Raw genomic sequence first — 18,844 nt, 5'->3', positions numbered from 1 at the left:
CAAACGAAATGAAGGCTACTACAAACAACTACAAACGATTTTAAAGCCAGAGTTTGGGGTTTAGTGACCTTTCGTCAGTTTTCATATAACTACAAACGAAATAAACACCACCACAGGCAACTACAAACGATTTTGGAGCCAGAGTTTGGAGTGTAGTCATTTTTCATTAGTTTGCACTGAATTACAAATGGAATATGTGCAACTACAAACAGCTTTAAACAATTTTAAAAACATAATTTGACGTGTAGAAGTTATTATACACAAATAAACTTGAAATTGGAAGCGCTTTCTAAATTTACTCATGGCAAATTTTGAAAATAGCTCTAACTTTTTTTCCTTGCAACTACAAACGAAAATTCGTTCACTACAATCAACTACAAACGATTTTCTATAGGAATCAACCATCAGATTTAAGTGCGGCCAAATTGGGGGGATGGGTTTTTTTATAGGCCATATAACTTTTTTTTGAGCTACTACAAACGAAAATATTGTTACTACAAACAACTACAAACGAAAATCTATAAGAATTTCAAAAAAAAATTTGAATTTTGAAAAGTCGGGTGCCAGGTTCACATAGGTGCATAATTGCCACCAAACAATACAATTTCAACAATGTTCTGAATGTAAGTTGTTAAGAATACAATTATTACAAGTAAACATCGTTAAACTAAAAGGCCTTAATGAACCAAGTGTCTAAAGGTCTGGTTTGTAAGATACAGGGCAAAAAATATATACCTACTTACATTTATCAATTATCTGTGTAGACATTTGACTTACAATTATAGATGAAAGTTGGCTAATGACATAAATAATCAAAAGTAAAAATTAACTGAATCCGTATATAAATCTATCACGAGGCACTGTTACTAATTAAAAAAAAAACACAAAATTTCGCCGCCACTAATTAGTTTGGAATAAATACATTTCGATATCACTCTTGTAACCGCTTATGAATTCGTAGCCACTCGAGGAACTGTCATCATCGATGGAATGTTGAAGGGTTTGTTTTTGTTTATGTTTAGAGTCCCAAATTGTTATCTTTCAAGGGTTAAGTTCTAGCCTTGTGTGTAAGACCATCATTATCATTATCAAACTTTTATAAACGCTTCCTTATTGGTCATGTTTAGTAAAAAGTAAACTGATAGGGTAGAGGAACGCACAGGGAAACGCCCCTGTGAATGGAACAAAACTGAATATCCGGGAAGCAACCGCATCGTTCAATTGATGAAACAACCATAGCCGTGTGGTTTTTATTATTATTATTGTTATTGTTATTATTGTTTTAATAGAAAAGTAATGAACAGGTTGCTAAGGCTGACAGTGGCGAACGGTTAGTTCCTATTTTATAGTTTGTATAACTGCTCTCATACTTTAGTGTTCGGAATCGTAATAAATAATGTCATGTCACCCCTATTATTTCGACGGAGACAATGGAGCAAACTAATCCCTGTCTCTCCCTTGCCGTCGACATGCATTTAAGTCCTAATATATTTCTAAGAAAATAATATCACTTTATTCGAAAATTAATCAACTTTGAGTTATTAAAATTCGCTTGATAAAAAAAATGTAGGGTTTTTTTGCGTGAAATGCAAATTTAAATACAGTGCAAGCATCGAAAGTAAGTGTGATGTAAGATTTAGCAAAATAAAGGTGTATAATTTAGAAATCTTTATTTTATTTCATTAACCCACTTTGAAAAAATACTTAAAACAAAAGAGTACAAAAAATACAAGCATCACTTTGTAAAATCACGAATTACATGAATACTGGCTATCCCAAACCTACAACTTCATCACTCCAAGGTCAGAGCAAGTAGAAATGATTGATTATACATACCATATTATCTGTGGGTTTTTAATCGACAACCTTTCGCAACACACTTCACCGCAAAATTAATGCTTAAACAGAAATTCACCATAAGTTTGATATGCAAACTCACTGGTCCGATTTGGATCGCTTAAATCTGCGCTGCAGACCTATACTTCACGAAAGATATTTAGCTGTTATCTGTCTTTACGCATTGATCCCTAATCTAATCGTACAATTTAAATATCTGACACATTAAAATGCAAATTATCAACTTAAAATCACACATTCTGATCAATTACACTTCAGATTCCATCGTGGGCTAACACGCTCAATTAGGTTGAAATCTGGTCTATGTGAGATCTGATTCGATATCTCGTGTATAGGTAGAATGTAGCTCTATATGTAGACATAGAGCTTATACAAATCCTATTCAGTAGACTATTAAAAAATATATAGAGAAATATAAATTTACATCGCTTGTTCTTTCCTCTGTTTCAGTATGTACTCTTTAATACAGAGAGCTGTACTTTCCAATTAAACAATTACCTACATTGAATCTGAAAACTCTGAAAAAGACAGGAGTCCTCATCGCCCACCATTCTATTTGTAAATTCAAGAACAGATGGCGAATGATGTCACTGAAATATTCGAAGAGTCTAATAAATTCTTAATAATATTGGTACAAATAATTGCGCTACAAGTGTATTTAATTTTATTACATAGAAAAATGGTAATTATATCAACCTCTGTGGTAAAAAGAGAAATACAATTCACTCTAAACAATTTTTTCTGCGAAATCGAATGTTTGCTCTCGGTTTGGCTAAGCTAAAAATTATTTATACAGTATGTTTCACTTAAAGTCGGAACACCTCCACATTTAGAATGGTGTTGGCCGATTTCCAAAATTTGTTTTTTATGTGATACTTAGTACTCAAAATGGCCTACTTACAACAATTAAAAAACATATTAGACATTTTTTTTTCGATTTGATCACACCTCAGAACCCTAAATACAGTTTCATTATTATAGGTTTTACAAAATAGGTGCAATCTCAGAATCGGACACTTCTGACTCGGACAATCAAATATGGTTACGTATAAAGACTCACTTTTAGGTATATACAGGCTGTTATAAATTCGCTTCTCACTACAGGGATCTCGGAAACGATAAGAGCTACGAAGTAACTTAAATGGGGGCAAAGTTGCGTAATCAGGGGACCAATATTATGCCTCTAACAAATCAAGGCTAAACATGATTAGTTTTCGGAATATTTGAAAAAAAAACGAAATTTTGTAAATCCGTTTTTGTTTCATTTCAGCTTTGTATGAGGCTGACATAATCAATTTTTGTATGTAACGTTTCGTCTCTCCAGAACCATCATCAACTTCATTTTTTTTTAAATACGACCCTAGAAATTGTATTACATTTTTTGCAAGCTTTCATGACCCCTAATACTATACTACCTCAGCCCGAACCAGATTCAGACGTTTTTTGTCGAAAAATTCGTCCTCGGTGTATTTGTTCCAAATTTATCCAAATTTTTTATTTAAATTTCTTTGTTTATTGAATTATCGTACACTGTAAGTGTTGTTAGACCCTGTGAAATCCATTTAGTTAGTTAAGCTATTACCACCACGCGTTACAATAAAACATTTATTATTATTAACTATTACCATCACTTGGTCATACATAACTCAATAAGTGCGTCAAAATTAAAACATTATTACAATTTTAATTTTATTATGACAAATTAATTCTTAAAAATGCATATGAACAACAAAAACGCCAACTGAATATTATTCTTTAAAAAATTTCAGTAAATGTTCAAAAACATTTTCGTTTTGACAAAAGTTAAAAATGAAAATCAGCGTATTATCTGAATTTATTATATCTGTAACCGCAACTGTGAAAGAGCATGTCAGATGTATTTGTATGAATATCCTGAAAAAAATAGAATTTTGAGCACTCCACAAGCCTAGAAATAACTATGGCCACGGGAATAAAACTCTAATGTTTTATTTTAACACCTGGTGGTAATAGTTTATATAACTAGATGGATTTCACAGGGTCTAAAGACACTTACAGTGTACGATAATTTAGTAAACAAATAAATCTAAATAATAAATTAGATAAATTTGGAACGAATACATTGAAGATGAATTTTTCGAGCGTATTTAAAAAAATGAAGTTGATGATGGTCCTGGAGAGACAAAACGTTACATATAAAAACTGATTATGCCATTCGATAAAGGGCAAAAAGAGGTCACGAGAGTGTTCTTCTTTTTTCAGTATCACCTCAAACAAGGCTGAAATTAAGCAAAAGCGGATTTCCAAAATTTCGTTTTTTTCAAATATTTCGAAAACTAATCATATTAGCCTTGATTTTTAGGGGCATAATGTTGGTCTCCTGGTTACGCAACTTTGACCCCATTAAAGCTATTTCGTACCTCTTACCGTTTCCGAGATCCCTGTAGTGATAAGCGAATTTGTAACAGTCTGTATTCACCACCAAAGTTTCAAAATATTTGGATATCAGGTGAGTGAGATATCAGGATATATTTCTCAGTATACTCTTAATTATTATAAGCTTGTTAAAAATATTTTTTAATCCCACTTGTATTCCCACTTTGTTACCCAAGGACTACAAAATCCTTAATACAGCTGCTATACCGTCTCTGTAAACAATTATTTTAATTTAAACTAAACTCCACCAGTGAACCAGTCCGCCTCGTCATATATGGTCATACTTTTTTGTACGACTTTGAAACTGCTGAGTCATAACGATTTCTACTGGTCGAGAACAGACTTCAATCATTGGTAATATGTCAGCACTGTTGATGATTTTAAATACTACTTACTGCCGACAATGGCGTCCCGATAACTTAGTAAATAAGGGTGCAATAAACTGTTATGTCTATTAATGTCTGTTAATGCCTTAAAAATTCCCCCACAATGCCATGTAATACTTGTACAATGCATGGATACTGTACAACACCATACCACAGCAGTTCTGTTTGCCCCTCGATAGCAATTTTGGGTTCACACAACAAAACAACTAAAAGATTAATTACTTAGTTACGCTTGCCCGCGGTTATTTTTTCCGTCTTCTTTTATGAACACTCATGATCACTTTTAGACTTTATTGTCTGACAACATTTTTTTAAAAATAGGATTTACATTCAACAATTTTTATATAATACTTATATGAATAAATTTTCCAATTTGTTATTATTTACTTTACTAACTTTTAGAGAAAAAACAATAATGATAATGGCAAATTACAAATTAAGATATACTCGAGGATAAAGTTTATAAGAGGATAAAGTTTATAACTTACACTAGACTAACGAAAGTTCAATAATAAAACACGTAATATGTAAGCTATTAAAATATTTAGATAAAAATATTCAAAATAATAAATGTTTAAATTCCAGCACGTACCCATGCAACTAAAATTGGTAATTTCCTTGGTAAGTATTAGATAAATATTAAAATTCACTAATAGAGGCAATAAATAATTAAGTAGAATCATTTCTATGGTTTCCGATTTCTTGGCCAGCCCCGGTCTATTGAAGCTAGAAAAATAACCATAATTTTTGTAATACATGTACCAAGAGGTACAGCCAATTTTTAGCCAACCAAATTTATCAAGAAATTGGTCGAGTTATAACAGTACATACATTTAGTCATGTAATATAAAAATTGTGCACTTAGCTTCAATAAATTGTCCAAGAAATTGAACACAATAGACCTGGTTTTAAGGAGGAACACTAGACTGGACACACACCGCTGAGGCATAGTGGTGTACAAAGTCCAGATGTTGTTAGGAAGTAGTAATTACAGATTATATTACTCATTAGATGCCCTATGCATTGCACAAATATGGAAGGCATTGGTTTATTATGGCATATCAGTCTGGCAATAAGTAATACAAAATAACATATTTACAACTCTATTAAGGATTGTGAACTGCAGATTCCATAATTAATTTTTATTCTAAAAGTTGGTATGTATCCTTAAATATGACCAATAAATTGGCCAACTTATTTTAAGGTTTAATTTGTTGACCTATGTATTTATATCTATTGGTTCAACAACACGGCCAACAATTATTCTTAAATCCTACAAAACGAATTTTAGTGGTAAAGTAAACAAATTTTATGCAACATATGAACAACAAATAAAAGCAATATAAATTGTAAGGGTAGTACTTATCTACTATCATGAGTATAATAAATTGTTGACATTCAACGATTTGTGTGTAATTTATTCGTTTCGTTATGCAATGGTGACTACGTTTATATTATACGTTTATTTTACTGGAAAACTTTAAAACATCTAGTGAGTTTTGACAATAAATTGGACCTATTTCTTTTGAATAGATAATCAGCTTTTTATCTGGAAAAACATTTTGCTGTATTATTTAGCCAAAGATTTTAAAAATGATCAACTTTAAAATAAAATTTGTTTTTACTATATTCTATTTTAAAAAACAGCAAAACTTTAGTTAAGAAATATACCTAGAAGTACTCTCATGTATAGACATATACATTTTAGTTATGAAAAATAATTAGCATTAAAATGAAAACTACAAGTAAAATAGAACACTATTAGGCAACGACGAAGATGTAAAAAAAATCCTTTTATAATACATAGCAGTAGGTAGATATAAATCTTTCATATGAAAATGCGACTATAATGGTATAGTTGTAGTATATTTAGATACAATAGATGAAAATACTCGTGAAAATTACACTTTTATTGTGAATTATATTATCACTTTGTGTTTTAAATATTTTTCAGTAGGTTCATGCAAATTTAGTTAGTTGTTTTAACATCGGATTATACTAAGAAAATCGTACAAATTTACATTTGACATAGCATTTTCGGCGTTAAAAGCGAAAAAATGTCAATTTCGTATCGACTAAGCCCTGTGAAAATACTTATTACCTAATGGTAGGTATATGAGAAAAGAACAGTTTATTTTTGGCAAATAGGTACCTAGGTATAAATATACGAGGAGTATATTATACGAGATATGGATGAGACATGAACTTGATCTTTACCTCTACAAGTGTAATTTGTTATTAAACAACTTCACAATAATGGATTTTGTATTTTCCTTTCATTTGACATTGTTTATATGGATAAGCACACTTTGAAGGAATCTAAGATTAATTTTAAGAAATAATTTTGTAAAAAATAAAAAAACATTTAAAATACTACACTTTTGGTGGCGCAATTTGCTACGAGTAATACATACCAAATTGAAAAAAATAGCTTAACTGAGAAAACAAATACGGCATAGTATTACGATTAAGTAATCAAAAAATAACCACACGTAAATCCATTAATATTGTGTTTCCCAAAAAGTGTCGTACGAAGTTGTACTATTATTTTTAAAACGTGTCTACACACAGGTGAGTGTGCTGGTTAGAGTTCTATCAAAACAGTATCGCTACATAAAATACAAGTGCCGGCGACACAACTCCCGCAAGAGTACACACGTTGATGTCTGTTCTATGTATTTGATCTAGACATGAAAGACTGTCCTTATATTTGTAGCTTGTAGCATTAGGAGCAGAATCGCTTCCTACGAATCCTACGTAAATATTTCACTTTTTATTTCCGATGTTTCCGATACACCCTGTATGTGCCTACCTTACAGTGATCAATAATAAACAGGAAATTCTTATAAGATACATTTACTTACACACTTGGTGACAATGAGTGAGAAATTTACGTCTATTTGAATTGATAAGACTATAATATTTTGACCACGTTACAGCAGAGCTGTGCGTGTATATAGGAATGTGTGTATAGCGGAACTCACCCGGTTACATTCCAGGGCTTCAGCAGAGTGTTCCTCTTTCTGTCGAAAGCAATTAGAACATTTCGTTTTATGAAATATATTTGGCGTAAATTTCTTGCACTGTGACATGTTGCACTTCACTCAAAGAAAAACTTTTAAACACTTAACCGTCCTCTTCAAAAAACAAGCCTAATTTAAACTTACAAATCTCTGCCATGGTAGGTATACCACCGCACACAGTAATCACTGATGTTATGCTTCAAAAAATCATGTTAACATCACTTTTACAAACAAACGCATGTAAAATCTCACGTAATGTTCGATTCGTAATAAAACAAAATATAAACCGCTCAGACTTAACTAACCCACAGTCATGCAGTAAATAAATACACCACCACACACCACAGCACGTAAACAGCAACATAGATTCACGTGGGCACATTAGCGCCGCACCTCCCTCCAAGTTGTTTAATATCTCATAGACATCAGAGCCCCCTAGACTTTCTTTGAAGAAACTATATTCATTGTCTGAACTGACTGAAGTATTATACTTATTTCAATCTACACTATATTCCTGTAATAGAAACCTACACTCTCACTTTTAAAATCACGAAAGCACAGACCACGAATACTATAGACAGACAAATCTATCAATATTTTTGCTATCTATGCTGGCATCTATTTTTGTCTACATGTACTGCATAAACGTGGAGGTAGTTTTAAATTAATGGTTATTTTCTCATTGGATTTTAAATAATTCGTTGGTTCTCAGTCATATCAAATCTTCGTGAAAAGGTAAATTATAAAATTATATTCCTCATAGCAGCGATATATGAAAAAAAAAATTAAACATTAATTTAGACAGACATAAAAAATTAAAAAATTATATTACTTTCATAGATGTATCACCGTTATTGTATAAAATTTAAAAATCAACGAACTCTTATTTTTTCTGTACAGAAACAATTAAGATTTCCATTTTTTTTATTAATTATGATAAAATATTTAATTGCAAAAATAAAACCGTTCATGAAACAAATAAATTGAGACACAAAGTAACATTTTTATTAGATTTCTTTGCAAAAAATAATAAAATAATTAGAGACTGGATGTTATTGGCATTAAAAGTTCCAAATAGGAAAAACCTTAATTTTGGAAAAAAAACATAACATGTAATATATTTATAGAAAGCTATTCTGGTTAGTGAATCCTGATCTTTATTGTATCTAATCTAAAATCTATTTCTCATTGGGAATATTATTAATTCTTTGTATATCATAAAAAATAATATTTATACACAGCATGTCCGCGGATTGAGTTACAAGAGAGGACAATAAATGGACCAAAAAGTGATAGATGTGTGAAAAGTGAAGTACTACTGGACATTGTATCTGTACTGGACCCTAGAATATATACTTAAGACTGGACTTACTGGAGGCAGCGTCTCAGTCAGGGAGACTAGACAGTCTCAGTTAGTATCATTTATCTAGGGTCTCAGCACATACTTCTATCTATAGAAGTATGTGGGTCTCAGTCACAAAATATATAATAGAAGTAATAGAGTCTCAGTGGCCGAGAGTGTAGTGGGGGTTTAGAGACAGAGATGTATAGGGGGGATATGCTATCTCTCTCTAGCAACATGCAATCGATAGCATACAGGGTCGGAAAGGCCCAAGGATTTTATACAAGTATGATATAAGATACATATATATACATTGTATAAAATCCTTGCGCTGCCTCCACTCTCCAGTAGTTTATGCTCTAACGCCTCTTTCACACGGACGTTATTTTGCCGATCGGTATTTAAAACGATCGGCAAAACAAAGACTAAAATTTTAAATTACACATAGTTAAATAGAGCTTTACACACAGAAACGTCGTCGTCAGATCTGACGGTCGGCTACCGACCGGCAAAACAACGTCCGTGTGAAAGAGGTGTAAGCACAGCTTAATTAGCTGTGGTGTAAGTATGCCTCAAATCCTTGCCTCAAACCAGAGATATAGAGTTATCTCTGCCTCACACATAACTTTAATGACCTTGTGTTTGACGCTTAGGAGGCTTGCGCAGTTGAAACTACGACAAAAGAATCTATTTATTCCTCCTCCATGTAATTTACATTATTTCGGTATCAAAAATCATATTTATACAGTCATTATAAATAAACAAATGGTCAACAAATAAAAGTAATGAATTGAAACTTAATTTTCAGAATCAAAACGAGATGATTTTGTTGTGGGCAAATACGTTCTAAATCTAAAACAAAAAATACATGTACTATTTAAGAGCTTGATTTTTGCACTTTGCACTCGAAACCAGCTCAGGGTTACTTTGGAGTAAACCCGAAAGAAATGAAGTAGTATCGAAGTGCTTCCGGATTTTGATTTGTGTAAAAAAAAGAGCAGAGGGATCAAAGAAGTTGTATTGTTGTATAGCAATTTTGAAATGGGATCTAAAATTATCATTTGCTTAACTATTATGTAATCGAAGAACAAATTTAATTTCATTTCAGCTCATCTTCCAGTTTATTATATTACAAGATAAAAGCCATAATGTAAAATAATATAACCTTACTTAGGTTGAAATCATTTGTCACATTTGTAAATGTGAATATTTGTAAATAGCTTCGATAATTTGAATTTATTCAGTAAAAGTAATTATAATGGATGCTGGAGGGGATAGGTAATATTTTTATTCATATAGACAATAATAACTATTCTCATTGTAGAGCGCTTCATTCAACCAATATAGCTGTAATTCGTGAAGTATACGACAGCGAATATTCTCAGCACTGTTTTTCCATGGAATTAGAAAAAGCCTTAGACAGTTGTTGCTCATATATTATTATAGAACCAAGTCAACTTGGAGATGAAACTGCACGTTGGATCAGCTTTGGAAATTATTTACATAAAACTGCTGTTATTTCAGGTGTTGCTTCAATTGTGTCAGGTGTGTTTTAAATTTCTGGTCCCATTCAAGAGAAATTAAATTGTCATTTAATCATTTAACCACGTTTATAAATGTTTACCAGTATGTGGTTGCTTCCTTTGTTTAATAAAGCTATGGGATGGGTAAGAAAGAAAAAAAATCGTAATGGGATATATATTACATTATGTAAACAATCTTAATGTACAACTTGCCAAATGTAACGTGGCTGGTGAGGTAGCCCCATCCAAAATGAACCGGGGACAGTTCTCTGTTTTCCAAGTATTTTCTCACACCAACCAATTTAAAATGTTTAACTGTTACATTACATTTAACAAGTTGTATTGATTCAATTTTTAACAGTCTATTTTTGTCATCTTTTGTAGGATTTATATGGCCAGAAAATTTTACACCCCAGGCCCCTCTAAGTATATTTTCTGTTTTATGCACGGGGCTATATACTGCTTCTTGGCAATTTGATCACTGTGTGAAATATCAGGTCAGTTCTTTTTTACCAAAATTCAATATAGAAATATTACACCGAAGAATTAAAGAAACATGAAATGGAAATTTACTATTTATTTTGACTTCACAAATGTTAAAAAAATGTCGGATCATTTAAGTAGCAAATATCTTTTAGGTTGAAAGAGACCCCCGTAAATTAGCAAGACTACCAGTATTAGGGGCACTTACAGCTGCGTCTCCAGTAGTCTTAGTCCGCAAAGATGATACAAGGCGGAAAATATTACACTGCACTGTATCGATAACCGCAGCAGCATTGTGCATATATAGATTATATTGTACAATAAAATAAACGATCCCATCAAGTGCAACGTAGAATATGCAATAATGTTAGATAGCCGCATTTTATGGGCATTTATAATAGAATTACGTGTGAATTCTATGATACTTGGATACTTTAAATAAAGACATTGTCAATGTTTCAATGTGTGCATCGATTTCTCTGTAGTTTGACTCAAGCTAGGTATGACTTAATAAACAAATTATCATACACATATTGTGCAATTTTTTTTAAGCGAATAGAGTTGAATATTAAAAAGGGACGACAACTAAATAATACTTCTCTCAATATAAAGATATATAAGGCACTTTATTATTTACTGATGCCAAATTGTGAAATAAACTATTTGTTGCTAAAAAATAATTTTAAATTATTTTGTCTAATACTGTTATCAAACTTATTTATGTTTTGGAAAGGGTTTAGATTTATTTCTAAGAAAGTTCTGTCAGATAATCTCAAGTTGGTAGTATTAGTACGTAGCATTTGAAAAAAAATCAAATTAGAGTATAGGATAATTTTTATATGCAGTGTGTCCCAAAATTAGTCAACAGGCACATAGGGGTAAAAAGAGTGTGGAAATCTGAGAAGAAAAATCCTTAGGCATTTTTTTATCAGTCTTGCACCACCACCGTGGAGACCGTCAAGGCCGGGCCTCTGATTTTTTATTAGTGCAAAAAAATCGCAGAATTTCATTTTTTATTTATTAAAAATCCACGCTTTTAATATGAACAAAATTACTGAAATGTCATATTTTTACCCAATTATTTTTCATTGAATATTTTCGCTTTTTACTCGAAGACCGGACTTTCGCAATATATTACTGAATTTATTCATATAAAAAAAATCTTAATTTTATTCTAACAAAATAAAACAATAAATAATTGAAGCTATTTCAAGTTTTGGCGGCCTTGATGCTCTCCGCGGCTAATATCCTGGGTACAAGGGAAGTAGTATTTGAAAAAATGTATAACTTGAGAAACGTGATCTTTTAATTAACAATATTAATAGTCAATGTGCTCAAATATCAGATATATTTTGTTATTATAGAGTAATCCTCGGACCTTTACAAATATGGAAAATTTTTTCATTTTAATACTTTACACTTATTTGAACTGAAAAAATTCACATTAATTTTGATCATTAGCCATTTCACCAAATATTAGTCTCAAATAGCGGAGTCATTGAGCTAGTTAAGCTGTGGCATTCTGGCATTATTAAAACAAAAATCAAAATATTGCCTATTTACAATTTTCTGTTGTAAGTTGTTGCTATATTATTTTCTTAAAAATGTGTGTACAAATTTCTCTTGTAAAAATAAGTTGCATAAAACTTGGTCATGTAGTGTTTGCCAAGTCCACGTCATAGTTTCAGGAGTTTTTTTTTTTATCTTTTTTGGACCAAAACCTCGGTGAATTTAGGGTCTAAAATCACCAGTTATCGAAATTAAAAAGAAAACAGTTTCAAATTACATGAAGTTGAGGATATAAATTATATTTATTCAAATGCCTCTGAAGATGTTTGGCATAAATTATTTAGGCTATTAATCTTGTTATAAGCAAAGAAAAGGTGCATTATGTCGACTAATGGCTGGTGAGGCAGTCACTAAGATTTTTGGATTTTTTTAATTTTTTTTAATTCAGAATGAATTCTGCACAGCTGAATTATTTTAAGTAAAATTCATTTCAATAAAAAAAACTGGAACAAGATAGAAAAAGTTTGTGGGATATTTTATTATCTGATTTAAGATTTGGTAAAATATTTTTTCATTCATTGTACCTACTGTGTATTAAGCTAAATTAAAAAAAAAATGTAATTAAATAATTTAAAAATAAGTTTCGGAATAGTGGAAGTGGCATTTTTTTTCTTAGAAATAACATTAGGAATTAAATGCACTTATCCAATTTCTGAACCACTTAATTGTGAAATTCTGGGATATTTCTCCTGGTCGACAGATTTATGTATCAATTCAGCATAAGTTGGGTAATTAGCCAATGTTCATCTTCAGAGATAACTTCTGGAAGTTATGATGTACCTACATATATGATCAAGCATGAGAAAGTTATGAACACTATCTCATAAAACAAACAAGTCTCAACAGTATACACTGTAAAGATACATATTACTGAATTGTTTACATTATGGAAATAAGTTGTAATCAAAATTTACAAGGTGTATATTTGTATAAATCAATGTTTTGTTCGTTTATTACAAATTTTTAACTTTTCGTCACCATTGTGTTATTATGATAGGTTGTACCGTGTCCTTTAATTTTATTTTTTAAAAATGTTTTATTTATGAATCACCCTTGTTATCAGAAAGTCTTTAGATTGATAAAGTACCAAAATCAATTGCTATTCTAGGGCAAAATCTCTGTTGCCAACCTTGAAATTTAAGTTTAAAAACCACAAATATTATTTTTGGGGCACACAGAAACATTTGGTTAGGCTAGTTGGTCAATCTAGAGACTTTAGTTATCAGTTATCTGAAAACTGTGTTGTTAAGCATATAAATAAAAACAAAATTTTATTTTACACTGATTTTTATTTACCATCCGATTTTGAAGATTTTTTACCTCTGTGTGCCATTATCAAAAAATACAAACAAGGCAAATACTTTCTTAAAAATATTGCTAATTTTGGTAATAACGTTGAAATAATTATTTCTTTTTTCTTTTCAACTACTGCTTTGACAATCTTTTCTGCCACAAATTCTGGACTATATCCTGCTTCTGTTGTAGCATCCATTTGTCCATACGTTTCACCAGAACCTGTCAAAGCATTTAGGGATAACTTAGTTTTAATGTAACTTGGACTAACAACTGTAACGAATATATTGTTACAAGCTACTTCGGCACGCAAGCTATCGCTGAATGCTTGTAAAGCATGTTTGGATGCACTGTATGCTGACCTCTCGGGTAGAGCGACCAAACCCTGAACGGAACTTATAAATACTATGTGTCCCTGTCGTCTTTTTATCATAGAAGGTAAGACGGCTAAAATAGAAAAAAAAAAAACAATGGCTGTTTTTTTATACATATAATAAAATAATAATAAGTAAATATTCAAAATATATCCATATAAGTTGAATACTCCACTTAACTGGTTAATGAATAAATAAAAAAAAAATTATTAGATAACTATGAATAAAAATAAGTTTCTTTCAATTTATTAGGTATTTGAATTAATAAGACATTTTTAACTTCATTATAGTTTACTTAATTTTCTACAGGTTTGTGATCAATGTGAGTTGTAGTAAAAAATAAACAAGGGTAATAATTTATAGCAAATGTAAAAATTTTGGTTAGATTTAAAAAAAAACATTGTTTTGAATTCTAAGTTAATACATAACATTATAATATTAATTTAAAATATTTTTCCTATCTTTAAGAAACTAAAATTCTTAAATCAGAAGAATGGTCTCCCATTCGACTGAGTTTTTTGGTAAAACGGTACACTATACCGATTTTCAACAAGTATGCCGTTTTATGTAGAATTGTCCACAGAATCTAAAAATGGTTCCCAAATGATTATTAGATCATTGACGCATTTGTATTATTAACTTTTAACATCGAATATCTCGGAAACTGTCCATTAGCGAACTTTGGGTCCATGAAGGCTTGTTTCTCATAACAAAAACAAACTATTCCCAAAGTTTCATTAAAATTGACCGAATGGAATTTCCCATAAGGTTTGTGCGGGGTCCTTTGTAAATTTTACAGTAAATTATGCACATGTGTAAATGTTAACACTACACCAAATTTGAATCAATTTATTATAAGCATAACAAAGATTTCATAAATAATATAATTTTAAAAACCGACCAATACAATTCTGAATTATTTATTGAGTTCCATTTGTAGTTAAATTTTGATTAACTCGAACTGAAACACCCTGTATACATATACAGGGGTTTCAGACCACCCATCCACCCCTTCTAAAATCTAGGGTATCTAATAGAATAAAATATATCTCTTAATAGTGAATGGACTATGCCAGATCGATTAGAGGTATTTTCAACTTCCAACTCCCACCGTAAGTGGTCTCTTCAGACCAGACATTAGTTTTTTTTTAAATTGAACTAAGCTTGTAAAAATATTTTTTTTCTAAATCGTCGTGTTTCCCTGAGAAGTGACAAAGAAATGAAGCGTAGTGCTATACCACTAGGTAACATAAATATGTACATTAACGAGTTTGTCTCCACTGTAAAAATTTGTTAAATTAATGATTTTCGACTTTATCTGAAAGTGCACCTCCCGAAGCCGAAGGTTACCTGGTAGTACAGTACTATGCTTCATTTCGTTGTGTTACTTCTCAGGAAACACTTACATTTCGGAAGGCATTTTGGGGTGGAAAACGACAATTTAGTGGAAAAATTATTTTACAAAAGGTTCTTAGTTTTCGGCGTAGAATCGAGATCTACAAAAAGTATGTCATTCAATTTAAAAAAAAAAATACTTCTGGTCTGAATAGGCCACTTCCGGTGGGAGCCGGAAGTTGAAAATACCTCCAATTGATCCGGCATAGTCTATTCACAATTAGGAGGTATGGAATTTTTCATTTTATTAGATACCCTAAATTTCAGAAGGGGTGGACGAGTGGTCTGAAACACCCTGTATACAGGGTTCTTCACGGTAAGTGGCTTATTAAACGTTTCGGAGAAACCAAAGATAATTTGACTCTGAAAATTTGTTTACGGAGATTATCAGATATGCTCTCTTCAATGAAAATGATGCCATCAACCTAGCACTTCTGGTTATACCAGAAGTAGCCGTCAATTTCGTTATTTTAAATTTTCAAGATAATCGACATTTTATAAAAATTTTGACAGATGAAAGTATTTGGAAAATTCTTTGTATCTTTCTTCCTTCTGGAAGTTTACACTTGCTTTTCGGAATACGCAAAGAACATAAGATCTTCTATTATCAAAATCGCCTGAAGAAAATTATACTAAGTGTCCCATTTTTTACATTTTGAAAACTTAAAACCGACAACATTTTTTAAAATCAAATGGTACACCTTATATTTCTTTGCACCATATTATAGAAAATCAAATTGTCTTTTCACCAATATATTATACGGGCTACCGTTTCAAATTTCTCAGATATATTGATTTTATTTTATATCCATGGAACATTCATCATGAATCAGAATTATTAACAGTATTTCTATGATTTGGTATTTTGCAACAAAAACAAAACAATTAATAAAATGATTTCAGTTGGTTTTTTCATAATTTTTCTCAAATTTTTAATGTTGACGGCTACTTCCAGTATAACTGGAAGTACTTAAGAAAATACATAGATAAAAACTTTCAATTATTACCTTTTGTTAAAGCAGCTGATCCAAAGTAATTTACTTTCATAATTGTTTCATCTACTTCGAGATCAGTAGAAAGAACAGTACCTCTGTGTGATATACCACCATTATTCACTAAAATATCTGCTTGACCAGCTATCGAAATTATTTTATTAACATGAGATGTTAAGCTTTTAATATCACATAAGTCTAATGGTACAATGATGGGTTGATGTGTTGGCACTAGACAATGGGTATGTAAAAGGTCATTTCGTACCCTTTCTAGTTCTTGTCTTCTCCTTGCACACAAAACTACTCGACAACCTTGTTTATAAAATTCATGTGCAAGAGCTTCTCCCAAACCAGAACTTGCCCCTGTTATAACAACAACCTGGAAATTAATTAATAAATTGCTATCTATATTCAGAAGAAATTCTAATTATTATTCTGTAATTCATTTTAAAATGATTTTTCAATTTCAATAAATCAACAATTGTAGATGATTATTAGTTGTAATATTTATAAATTATTTTCAGCGATACAAATAGATTGTAAAATTCACTTTAAATATTAGACAATGATAAAGAGTTCTTTACAATTACAAAAGGTCTCACGACATTTTACAAATAAGTATTTGAAATATATTTAAAAGTATTCAGCTATACTGCTGGTGTTTGTTATATCCTAAATTAACTTCTATTAAAGTAAAAATATTGACTTATTTAAATACTGTACAATCAAGAGAAATCAAAATATTAACTTATATCTGTGTTCTCAAACCTAAGTGGTTATAAATATAATAATCCGATACTCACTTTTCCAGACAATTTATTAAAATTTGCTTTCAAATAAATTGTCCTAAAGACTCTAAAAACTATCCATGGAATAGAAAAAACTAATGCAAATGATCCAATTAAGTTTAAGGTTTCAAAATATCTTCGTCCTTCACTCATTCTCAGATAGACCTTTAATTTTTATGTTAAAAGGCAGTTACTTTTCTCGTGAGGAAATCCTACGAGTTAAAATTCCAAAATACAAAGTTCAATTAAAAGTTAAAATAAAACATTGTTGTCATTGTTTCATATATATAATACTACCATTGTTTAATCATTGATTATAACATTAAACAAACAAGTTCACCTTCTAACCTAACCTTCAGACTAATATTATTTATTACCATAGAAAATATAGTACTAACGTAGAATGAAATCTAATCTAACATATGAATCATGGAGACTAGTCTCCATGATATGAATATGAATCATGGAGACTAGATAAGGAGCACAAACTCATACGGGAAAATTGACAAAGTTTGTCCAAGAAATGGCAGAAGTTGGGGTGGCGCTAGTGTTCCATATGACCCAAATGAATGTAGCTTCATAAATACGAGTGAAGTAAGCAAATAACCAATTTTATTTTATTTATACTGAGTTTAGTATATATTTTGGGGAGCGGGGAGATATACTAATCTAAAAACTAGAAGTCAAGTCAATAATTATTACAATTTGTTTTTATAAATGGTAAATAGAAAGTTTCGAAAATAATTTAAATATGGTAATAGTATGTGAAGAGAATGACTGTCAACAGATTTAAAATAAAACTACGTTTGTGATCTGCATTTTCAATCTAATGATGTCCAGCAGTTCTATATTACAACTTGACCGAATACTGGGTTAATATTATGGCAAAATGTCGAATAATTCGGAAGATGGAAGCAGCTTCTTTGATTCTTAATACGGTTGAGAAATTTTTAAATAGAAAGATTTCATAAGTGAAAATATTGTATAATTGAATGATGCATTGTTTCTTTATATATTTTGCAGCAGCATCACCAGCAACAACAGGTGCAGCAGCTACAACAAGAGCAACAGTTACAACAACAACAACAAGAACAGCAAGTAAATCAAGAGCAATTAAATTACGATGAGATTATACTAGAAAGTGAGCATCCTGTCCTGTAAAATCTGATAAAAGAAAAGTTCTGTTGACGTGTGATGAGGTCTCGACAAAGCAACTATGAATATGTTCACATAATATTGACAATAGCAACAAAGTATACTTTATTTATTTCTACATATTCTTGTAATTTATATTACGTGCATAAATAATTAAATTCGTATCTTTCATATAATTCTTGCTGGTGACATCGCTATTATCATTACTGAATTGAATAAATCATTTCCAATTAGTTGCTGTTTCTTTCC

General features: G+C 30.8%; 3 protein-coding genes across 3 annotated transcripts in view; 1 reads left to right on the top strand and 2 right to left on the bottom strand.

The window, feature by feature from the left end:
- Nucleotides 1-8,025, bottom strand: part of LOC111691903 (protein outspread-like) — a 42,986-nt gene extending 34,961 nt beyond the window's left edge. The window contains exon 1 of the mRNA XM_023455411.1: nucleotides 7,643-8,025. Within this exon, the coding sequence (XP_023311179.1) occupies nucleotides 7,643-7,750 (108 nt within the window). The 5' untranslated portion in view covers nucleotides 7,751-8,025. The remainder of the gene's footprint in view (nucleotides 1-7,642) is intronic.
- Nucleotides 8,026-9,724: 1,699 nt separating this feature from the next.
- On the top strand, nucleotides 9,725-13,877 carry LOC108909708 (transmembrane protein 11-A, mitochondrial). Its single transcript, XM_018714114.1, has 4 exons — nucleotides 9,725-10,301; nucleotides 10,348-10,568; nucleotides 10,931-11,043; nucleotides 11,185-13,877. The coding sequence occupies exons 1-4, from the start codon at nucleotides 10,282-10,284 to the stop codon at nucleotides 11,356-11,358; spliced, it is 528 nt and encodes a 175-aa protein (XP_018569630.1). The 5' UTR covers nucleotides 9,725-10,281; the 3' UTR covers nucleotides 11,359-13,877.
- LOC108909701 (dehydrogenase/reductase SDR family protein 7-like) lies at nucleotides 13,821-17,835 on the bottom strand. The gene is made up of 4 exons (XM_018714106.1): nucleotides 17,794-17,835; nucleotides 16,668-17,031; nucleotides 13,895-14,338; nucleotides 13,821-13,828 (listed from the first exon to the last, which is right to left on the bottom strand). The coding sequence occupies exons 1-4, from the start codon at nucleotides 17,818-17,820 to the stop codon at nucleotides 13,821-13,823; spliced, it is 843 nt and encodes a 280-aa protein (XP_018569622.1). The 5' UTR covers nucleotides 17,821-17,835.
- Between the last annotated feature and the right edge of the window lie 1,009 nt (nucleotides 17,836-18,844).

The sequence above is a fragment of the Anoplophora glabripennis genome, unplaced genomic scaffold (genome assembly GCF_000390285.2).
Source record: "Anoplophora glabripennis isolate ALB-LARVAE unplaced genomic scaffold, Agla_2.0 scaffold465, whole genome shotgun sequence".
Classification (NCBI taxonomy): domain Eukaryota; kingdom Metazoa; phylum Arthropoda; class Insecta; order Coleoptera; family Cerambycidae; genus Anoplophora; species Anoplophora glabripennis.
Note: the sequence above shows the minus strand (reverse complement) of the source record. Positions and strands in the feature narration are given on the sequence as shown.